The sequence below is a fragment of the Lepisosteus oculatus genome, chromosome 12 (genome assembly GCF_040954835.1).
Source record: "Lepisosteus oculatus isolate fLepOcu1 chromosome 12, fLepOcu1.hap2, whole genome shotgun sequence".
NCBI classification, from domain to species: Eukaryota; Metazoa; Chordata; class Actinopteri; order Semionotiformes; family Lepisosteidae; genus Lepisosteus; species Lepisosteus oculatus.
Genome location: NC_090707.1, coordinates 25,244,672 through 25,255,687, shown reverse-complemented (window position 1 = coordinate 25,255,687; position 11,016 = coordinate 25,244,672). Strand labels below are relative to the sequence as shown.

General features: G+C 37.5%; 1 protein-coding gene across 1 annotated transcript in view; it reads right to left on the bottom strand.

Moving 5' to 3' along the window:
* Window positions 1-9,497: 9,497 nt before the first annotated feature.
* marchf4b (membrane associated ring-CH-type finger 4b) overlaps window positions 9,498-11,016 on the bottom strand; it is a 39,485-nt gene continuing 37,966 nt past the window's right edge. Inside the window, exon 4 of the mRNA XM_006636653.3 lies at window positions 9,498-10,122. Within this exon, the coding sequence (XP_006636716.3) occupies window positions 9,695-10,122 (428 nt within the window). The 3' untranslated portion in view covers window positions 9,498-9,694. The remainder of the gene's footprint in view (window positions 10,123-11,016) is intronic.

The following is an 11,016-nucleotide window of genomic DNA, read 5'->3' as shown; positions in this document are numbered from 1 at the left end:
GATCTTATCGAGAGGGTTATCAGAATACAAAAGGTATATTCGGTCAGTTACAAAGTGTTACACATATCAAGAGGACATACGTTCAGTATATCATTCATTAAGACCGTTTCATAAATGAACTTGGTTATAACTTCTACATTAGATACTCAAACAAGTACATAACTCTTAGGAATTAAATTGATATCAACTGGTTTGGATAACAATTGAATTCTCGAGCTGTAATGCATTGAAGTTGAATACTCATCCAATCTTTGGGGATTCAGATCTCCTGCGGGCACAAAGAAACAGTTGCAGGCTGTTGCTGTCCAATCCACGCTCTCTGGCTCCGTGCCAGGCTGTGCTGTGCAGCTTGCGACGGTGCGCTGCTGATACTCACTGTTGGCTTTAACTAGCAAAGTTTGTGCACAGGAGAAAAGATGACTGTGGGTCCCAGCAAGTCAGGAAGAGGACCGGTTCGTTCCTGATGAAGAGCTAGTTCTGAATAGTAATTCAGCTGTCCACAGTTCCGACCTGTTCACGAGGCCTGCTGCTGGTGCTAGCCTCGGGTGGATCCTCTGGTTATTCTATGGCAACCTCCGCTCTAGACTCTTAGAACAAAGGAAAGTTCTGGCACTCGGACACACTGGCCGTTCCGTGGTTGTCCGGGGTGAGTCTCAGGATGGTCAGGAGGCGCGCTGCGAGAATGTCCTGCCCTTGGGAGCCTTCTGCTCCTGGGCCATCCTGCCCTGGAATTCTCCTTTGAATTCCCTTTAGAATTGTCCACAGAATCTCACAGGCTCTCTGTGTTGCCTGTTTTTACCTGGAGGAACTTCAGCTCGTTGATTGGCTGAAAGTTCCATGGGCATCAGAGTCCCACGTGGGTTACTCGGCCCTACCAGTCCCTGATTGCTTGATCAAGGTGAGATATGAGTCACTTACTCCTGACACTTAGTAATGCAGTCCAGATGTCCAACTGGCACTCCCTAGACAGATAGGCGCCAATGGATGACCATTGATCATGATAGCCAGGCTTAGCTAAGTGCATCCCCCTTTGGGAGCTGTCCTAGGACCTTAAATCACCCTGCACTAATGGTCTCTCTGTGGCTGCACCACAGAGATGAACAGAGAAATGGGGCCTCATTTGGGAAGCTCAGAAACACTTAATTCTGCCTTATTATTAAGCCTCGCCGCTACAGAGTCTAAGTTGAAAGAGCTCAGGAAAGAGATCTGATATCCTCTGATATCCTTAGGGATGGAATTCTAGAGCATTAGGACATAGCAGGAGACGTACTTGTCACCCATAGAGTTGAGACTAGCTTGCGGGACAAAAGGAGACCAGAATTAGACTAACTAAGGTTGCGAGATGGTAAATAAGATGATAGTTACTCAGATGGGTACTGAGATGCCAAGCCATGTAAAGCCTTATAGGAGTGCATGAGAATTTTGAAATTGGAAGTCAGTGCAAGGACCTCAGGATAGGGCTGATGTGATCACTTGTAGTAGATCTACCTGGTCAGGATTCTGACTGCCAAATTCAGGGCATATTGTAGCTCAAAAGCTGGTTAACACTTTTGTTTGCTCTTGTATTGATTACGGTAATGACCTACTCTCTAGGGTATCTAAATCTACATTGAACAAACTACTGCACATGTGGGTCAAATGGACCTCCATGCAATGGACCTTTGTGGTGTTTCAAAGTCTGTTTTTCATTCCTCCACCTAAAAAGGACATAATAACCTGGTAATTCCATTTCTATAATAATAATTTAATTGTTTAATTGAATCTATATGCATGTATTAAATGTATATGTACATTGCACATCCCATGTTATCATATAAGGAAGCATTCACTTCATCCACCAATGAAGTGCAGCACCTATCCCATTGATGCCCAGTGACCATTACGTGCCAGCGGTCATACTACACTGTAGGTCAGGTAGAGAAGTGACAAATACCTTCACCACCCGAATTTAGGACAAACTTTACATTAGCCAGATTGTCAAAACCCAGGGTGGAACATAGCCAGGACACTAGGTTTAACATCCCTACTGCTATGAGCAGTGCCATGGGATTTTTATTGACAAAGCAGTTAGCACCCCAGTTTAACATCTGATCTGAAGGATAGTCTGATATGCTAAGCAAGTCTAGAGAGTAACTCAATGGGAGACCCTCATAGAAAATCAGGTTGCTATAAGTAATGTTGCTGGAACAATAGGTGGCGCTCTTCACTCTGGACCAGAATTTCCGAGATCACAGTGCTCCAGTATAGAGATCAGGGACACTGATGTAGGAGATTCTGTCCTCTGTTTGATGTTAAACCAAGGTCCTGACTACCTGGTCATTAAGGAGCCTATGGCCTTTATCAGAGGGTGAGTAACCCCAGTGTGCTAGCTAAATTCCACTCTGGGCAATATACTGTAAGTGAATTGTTTTGGGATCCTTTAGGATGAAAAGCACTATATAAAATGCAATGAATTATTATAATTATTATTAAACACATACAGTACTGTATCTGTGTCACTGGGCACTGCAGATAGAATGTGTGTCACGTTTGTGGTTTTCCAATTGAAGATCCATTTGACATAAAGTTTATTATAATTTGCTTGGAGAATTAAGTAAAGTAGATTGTGTTGAAATACATTCTCATAATTGAATTTCTGAAAATAATTGCTAAAGGTTTGAGATTTAATATTTAAATCACTTTATCTTGAACAGCATTGTAATTGTAACTGTTATATTTGATGTTGGTAAAGACCATAACCATTTGTACTTCAAAAAATATTCAAAATACATTGGTGAATATAAGGAAAAGTGCAGACAATATAGTTTATCACTCATTTTCACTTTATGTAACAACTTCTATTTTACACATTTACAAATGTAAACACAATAAATCCACCTTTGTTGTGGTCTCACCCATCTCTTGCACAGTCTGCACTAGTAACATTTTTGGCTTGATACTAAAGAATGAAATGTATTGTAATAACCACTGAGAGATTTTCATTGGTTTGGTTTTTGGTGATGGAAGTACCAGTGACCTTTCAGAAGCTATCGTGTGTGAAAACAGAGGAGACAGTTTCAAGCAGCCTCAGATTTTTGAGATTTTGCCTGGTCTTGAAACACAATCACTGTGCATTGAAGATAATCCAGAGCCAGATTAAAGTATGATACTGTGGTCTCACTTCTCACTGATGTCTCTGTACTAACATTGCATCTCTTGACAATGCAAAAATATCTAGAAAAAAACAAATGTAAATTCTGTCACAGTACCTTGTTCAGTATAACATGCAGAAACAAAGATGTTCCAGACCTTTTTTTTTTGTTTGTTCTTCTGGAAGCTCTTGGACAATATGGGAAGCAATGTTGGTTTGGAGACAGCATTTGTGAATTTGCTTGAGTGTTCCATGAGAAATGCCATTTTGTAAAGGTATTGAACCTGCAGACTAAATGCAATGGCAATGGTATAGAATTTAGAATAATTTGTGGCACCATGAAGAAGCTACTCTGACACTTGCATTTTATTCATAATGCAATAAAACTGCAGTTTACTCAGATAAATGTAGTCACCAGAGTTGTCATTTATTATACCATCTTATGATCTCTGTATCTTATTCTAAAAACTCAAATATTTGTTACTGTGCTTTCTCTCCAACATCACTTTTAAATTTAATTTGTCTTTCATTCATGGTCGTGCAATTTCAGAACAACTGTTGATGGAAATGGCAAGGCCAAAAAGCAATTAGACAATTTCTGTCAATAGTATGACATTTATGAAAAGCAAGTGAAATCTAATGTATGAAGAAGAGAGAGAAATTTGGCCCACATGACAGTGTTTGTAACAGAGAAAGCTCTTTTAAAGCAGCAATTAAAATTGCTCCTCTGGAAATGATTTCAGAAGAATTTGTTTTATGTTCTTATCTCAAAGTGGTAGAAGACGTTTTAAAGCATGTATAGAGTCACACATAGAATATGGAGTTTCTAACAGTAATTCAGGAGATTAGGTCAGATCCTAATCTCTCCAGCTTCCACTCTCTTACCTTTATGTATACATGAGATACTTTATTATCTCATGAATGTTCCCCTTGAGCCATTCTCACCCTCATCCAGAAGATCCCCATCTCATTCTTCACAAAAAAGCATCCATATGGTTAGCCTGCTGTTCACTCAATCAGCTAAGTTATACAGTACCAAACGAACTGACTGTACCATACCAAACTGAAAGAACTACTGAATTAGGGTTTGATTTTAAAATTCAGCACTGGTTTACGCTCTTAGACTTAACACCTTAATTAAATTCTTAAATCTTTATAAAATATTTCATAATTTTGAAATGCTTGGAGTGTGCAGAACAGGTTTCAATTGCTAAGGTATACTTTGAAAATAGTAATACTATTATTCAAAATAGGTTCTCGATGTTTCAAACAGAGTGAAATGAACACAATTCATGTCCATTTGTTAAATCATTCTACCATTCTCAGTCACCCTAAATGCCATGACTTATATCTGTTTTCATGCAATACAAAAAGTGCTCTTGTTGTCTCAAGGTGCACGGTGATAATGACAGTTTGCCAAATTTGCCTTGCAAGGAACACAGTTCAATCCTCTTCCCCATCTATCAAATGCCTTATTATGAACCTCATTCACATTACTTTATGCTTATAGAACTATCCATTTAGGTTTACAAAGGCACTAGTTCTGTGTTTACATGACTTTGTGAAAATACAAAGTGACAGTGCTGGCTCAGCATTCTGCGTTACCATTTACAGCATTCTGGACTGAACCCCCTGGATAAAGATAGGTTGCAAATTAGAGGAGCCCACTCAGTCATTGTTTGGTTTCTAGTAGCTAATATACACTTGAATACACCAGAATTCACTCATATGGTATGTGGCTTGTTTACTAGACCTTTGATGAAACTCTTATTCCACATTGTTCCACATTTTCAGTTCTAGCTTCAGTTTCAGGTCTAGCTCCTCCTTAAGCACGACTCTTTAGTGCCTTGAAAAGACACACTGTGAACACCCTAATTTTAGTAAAAGTCCACTAGAAGATGAGAAAAGAGAGTAATCTACACTAATTCATCCAAAGCAAAATTTTTATATTTCTCACAAATATTTGGAAAATTGGATATATTTAATCGGTCTTTCCAATGATGTACTCCCCATCAAAATTGGAAAATAATAGTTTAAATTATTCAAAGACAGAACTGAAGGTAACCTGACTTTAATTTCCAGATATTACACACATGCTGCAAAACCCTGCTGCGGTATTCGACAGGCTTTAAAAGATTCTACAGAAGTACTCTCATTTTTGAAATTTTGAAAATAAAAACAAACTGCAGTGTTCACATTCTGGGTGGGTGCCATTCAGTACACACTTGATTTTGCTATACAGATGTTTTCAGGGATTCAAATAATATGTACATCTTTTAGATTTTTTTTCTAAATAATGTTTATACATTTTTGTACCAAGAGAACATTTTAACAGAAATTTACAATATTGTATCAATATGTGGCATAAAGCATATATTTGCACATTATTGGAGGGAAGGTATTGATTTAATGACGTGGACATCTAAACAGCAAAGAAAGTCAAGAGAATTAAGCTTACCATGTACTAAACACTATACCTCACCAATTCTCAGGTCCTTGGTTTCTTTGCCTTGACCCAGATGAAGGGTCACAGGTGACTCAAAATACACCATGACAAAACATCAGCAAGTCTCACCTTCCAAGGACAGTTTCTCAGAAAACTGTGACAAGAAGTCAAGACAAATAGTTAAAGAGGGCACTCACTTGTTGTTATCTGTATTTGTTTGTCTTATTGCTTCAATATTGTCAGCCAATTTTTTATTGGAAGATCCCAGTTCTGGCAATGTTCCTTTGTGATTTTGATCCAATTGATCCAACAACTCTTTCTGTGCAGCATTGCCTTCAATATCAGCTTGACAATAGTTTCACTCAATTTCGCTAACGGAGTGGAGTTCTGTCCAGTCCCTAATTTAAATATTTTCAATAAATATATAATATTTTATTTTAAATAAAAAACAGAGGGTTATTTTTAATAATATTTCAAAAGGATTAAATTTCAACTTTGGTGTGAAGTTAAATCAACCAGTTCAGAAAGTTCAGTGGCTTTTCTATTACACAGGTCTCTGCAAGTAAGCCTAGGTAGTGAATTGTGCATTGCTGGATATTGAGCAGTGTTAGGTCCATATGATGTATCTTCCAGCTATTAGGATGAAAACTATTAATTTAAAAAATGAAAGGAAAATTACTGTACTGTATTATGAATACAGCATATGTATACTGATTACTGATCAACTCATCCAAATATCTAAAGACCTTGACTGTTGAATGGGGAGAGGCATGTGGAATTTATTACATTAATACTGTAGGTGTTCATAGTGAATAGACTTAGAAGAAATACCAAAACATTTAAAGATGTTTCCTGAGATACCACTAGACTACTGCATTGAGTGGTAAACCCTGAAAATAAGCAAGGATTCTCAGAGAACTTTTTGGTAGGTCCAGAATTAAAAGTAACAGTAAAAGCACACCAGGCTGAATTATATGGCAGTGGTTTTGCTCTGGATGGAAAGCACCATTAGAGTAAACTTGAAGTAAGACTTCGTAAAATGAGATTGGGAGTTCCATTAGTACTCCCAAGACACACAAGCAGCAGCACTGAAGTAGCTTTCACAGTAAGCGGTAACATATGTAAAAAATGCATTAAGCTGAACAACTGGCTCCAGGGATACAGGCCTTGGTAACAGTGAAAATGACCTAGTTCCAGTGTTGAGGGATATGAACTAAACATTACAGGAAAGAACAGGTTTCAGGAGGAGCTGACTGATGTGTTCAAAATCTTCCAAAACAATAACAAGTCAGCAACAATTAGTCATAAATCCATAAAAAAATCATAAAGGAATATGAGCACCTAATATAACGATATTATGACAGTAGGCACTTTTACACAAAGGGTAAAAGCAGTTGTTGAGATCAATATTCAAGATCCACTGGAACTGTATAACAATTTGTTCCTAACATTCATCAATAGGTGGAATGCTCTCCTTTATTCAGGACAGATTTATTAGAACAGTCTCCCAAAAAAAATTCCAAACAGAATTTGTTAAAAAAATAATAATTGTGCTGTGTGTCATTCAAGATGCTGTTTTTTACCTTCAGAATCTATTTCTTCTTCAAGTCCAATCTTTCTCAAAACACAGGTGTGGCAAATGTGTGTGTTAATCTTTCTGGACCATTCTGGACCAGATCCACCATTGTTCCCCAATTCATTTAGAAAACATCCAGTACTTTTTTGTACTGTATAAGGCAGTGTTAATTCCTTAGCAAAATGGCCATTTTATGTTTTTATCACTATATACCATGTCCTATAGTCCCAAACAGATCTTATTTACACATTTGAGTTGCACTGTTGTGTAAAAGGCAGACATTGGACTCTTACTGTATTCCTTACTGTATTGTTCTTTCACACTTTTCCCCTTGAACCTGAATTGGGTCTTCATTTTGTTATACAGTAAGTCCTAGTTAAAAAAAATATTAGAGGGAGTAACAGTACATATCCAGTTTTAAATTAGTCCTGTTGTTTTGGAATGCAGTTACAGAGGCCATATACTGTAGCTATTGAGCAGATAAAATAAAACCCTGAATTTGTCCCTGTTTTCCACCAAAGAGCTCTGACAAATTTATATTCTTAAAGAAATTTGAAAACTGAAACTTGTGCACTGTGTAAATTATGCACTGATTCAAGATTATATACAGTATAAGAACCTTTAATCAATTTATACCTAAATAATGAAAACAGAGAACTGAGCATTTAAAAAAACAGTTTGAAAATCAAGTCTTCTCACCCCAGGGCTAAGTCATATTAGAAATTATAGGTTATGATAGGTTATTTTCACAGGAGAAAAAGCATTAGGTGTCTTCAATCAGGTGTTTCAATGCAGAATCACTACACATACACGTACAAGTATTTAGTGTTAAGAAAGGTAGACTGTATTCACAAGAATCCTTGCTGATTTAGAATTAATTATTGTAAAACTAAGCAAAAACAACTGGGATATATACATGTCATGAATATATTGGCTGCAGTCCTATCTCCCACGGGAGAAATGTGATTGATAGCATTACAGAACTCTTCCCTTTTAAAAGAGCTATAAAAGTACTGGATTTCACTTAGAGTGTGTGCATCAATGACTATAAGTAAGTCAGGAAATTGTGAGATTAAAAACATTCTGGTCTACTGCTGCTGTTGGAAAAAAAGTGATGAGATATTTCTAGATGATTTGTGCATTTTGTGCTTTATGAGCACGAGAAAATTTTGACGGGAGAATTAAATTACATATGATTCTTCAGAAATTTCATTAATGTTAAAAAGTTAAGTATTGGTTACCATCTTCTCATTCGGTAGAGATCTTTAATATATGATCTATAATATGTGAACTATTATTGTTACCTGTGTTCATCTGACATTTGCTCATAAATGTATTTAATTGCTCATTAGCTAATTTAACTAATGCGGTTGCATTCAGCATAAGTATTCATAGAGCTGCGATACATATCTAGTTTTATGTGTGTTTCCAATTTGGCAAGGAAGTTGTTTTGGGCATAACTAGGCAAATGTCAACTTTCATGGTCACAAACTCCATAACAACTGCTAGTCCTAGAAAGGAAAAAAAGTTATTTGTGAAGGCTGCAATATTAATGGAGACTAAAATTTTGTCATGAATTTTGGGGGTCTAATTGAAACTATTTTAAAATGTTCAAAGAAAAAACAATTCCACAAGTACAGAAATGTGAACTTGTTCCCCATTGTTCTAGCTACTGTATGTCAAATGGTAATGAAGTGCAGGCTTCAGGCACAGTGAAACTGCAGTCTGTCTAGAACTACCATTTATGTATCTGAGGATTTACTGCAGTATTAAAGGTGGATGTATCTGAAATATAACTGAACAGTTAACACTGATGATGGCCCATCAGGACATTGTATACTGAGTTTTGAGTACAGATCCCAAATATGCTTTTCTTTTTCTTGTTAAAGTAGGTTAAATCAATATGCTCTTAGGAACAGAATTTTCTTGATGCACGTTTATTACAAAGTATTTGCTACATGTATTTTCAGAGACTTTGAATTTTTTTGTAAATTGCAAAAGAAAGGCCAACATCTTTAAGACAGTTTTTGTGCTTTGAGACTAGAACAAAATCTGTGTCTTGGAACTTCATACAGTATGAAATAATGGGTAGCCTTGGAACACAAAAGGACAGCAGTCTTTTTGAACACACAGCACGATAGGAGAACCATAGAAAGACACTACATTTTAGAACAGCTATACAAACTGCCACTAAAGCTACAGTTCCACCTGAATTATTTGAATCCCTGAACCATTTTAATGTGACCTTATTCAATGGACAATTACCATCGGAGGTCATTCAGCTTTTCATACAACCTTGGCACAAAAATGTGTAAAGCTATAGCCAAGCCACTCAGACACAACAATTCAGTACTCCTCAGATCTTCATTTTTATTTCACTGAAGCCAAAAATTCTTCATCTCCCATTTTGCCATGTTGTTGTGTTCCCTCCTCTTATTTAGCCTTCCTCTTTTTATTTCACAAAGCAGGGAAAAGAGAACTTTATCCTGGGCGCCCTTCTCTCCCCCATGTATTATAAGGCCTCAATGGAAAAACAGAATCCTCAGACTGTAGTTACTCGCATCACCAGCTCCCGATTGCTGTTGCTGGGCTGGCCCCTGGGCTCCTGCTGCCTGAGGTGGCTGAGGAGGTGCAGGATAGAGTATGCACAGTGGTGGTCAGACAGGGATGGCCCATTGCCTTGAGAAGAACCATGGGTTAGCCCCATTGTCATAGTGGCAGTTGCCGTAGGGGTTGCAGAGGTGATGGGGGCAGCAGTGGCACCAGTATTTACAGAGGAAGTAGATGTGGAAGCAGCCACAGCTTGGCTACTCCCTTGTGTGGGCAGTGACAGGGTCCTTGTGCTGGTCCCAGTCTTTTGGTCCTCACTGTCCTTCATCTTGTCATAGTTCAGCACCTTCCACTGCTGGTTGACAGCCTGCCAGCGATTGAATATGCGGTACACCGAGGGACCTTCATGGATGATAAGAGCTGAGGAAAAAACAGCAAGGAAACATGACACAGATTGGTATATTCATTAACTGAATTATAATGGTATCAGTACCATGATTTCTGTAATATGCAAGAACAATAGTAAGTTTACTGATTGTGATGATACAAATTATTTTTATACATGCAGAGCTGCATATAATTTGGTTAGTATTGTCAAGAACGGACTGGACAGAGGAACCCCCTGTGCTCCCTTGGGTTTCCAAACATACAGTACACTCCCTTATCTTTTCCCTCTGCTTTCATTATCTTATGTAGCTGTGATTGAAGACTGTCCTAATGAATTGAGCATAGCTACCCCCTTGAATAACAGCTGCTCCTCACTGTTGTGTTGCGAGCTGCCCTCATGGCCTTATTACCGAAGATAACTGAAAACTACAGCCCTTCTTGAAATATATTGAGCTTATTGCTCATTACTACCAACTTGAATGCCAATAAGAACATTGCAGTCCAGAAATAACTTAATATAGGTATTTCATGTCAAAGATCAAGCATTGTGATATTAGTAAATTCAAAGTTCTTAAAGAGTATAAGCTCATTTAAAATATATGACATCAACATTTTGTAGTGCAGCTCGCTTTAAAAATATATAGTGGCACCTGTGTGTTTTTTTGGAGAATGAGACACAGGTGGCTGTTTCTTTCCTTTGTCGCTATCCAATCAATTAATGGAACAGCAAGTAAGGTATATTGGAATGATAAAGCTTCCCATTCAGCAAACTAAAAAATTAATATGATGGAAGCTGGCTTTACATTTTAAACATGTGTATTCAGTTCCTGACTGGTCTAGGCAAGTATTAATAGCAGGGACCTTGACAAATGGCTGACAGTTGAATCATGTATTTTTTGTGATACCACACAACAATTTATTACTTGC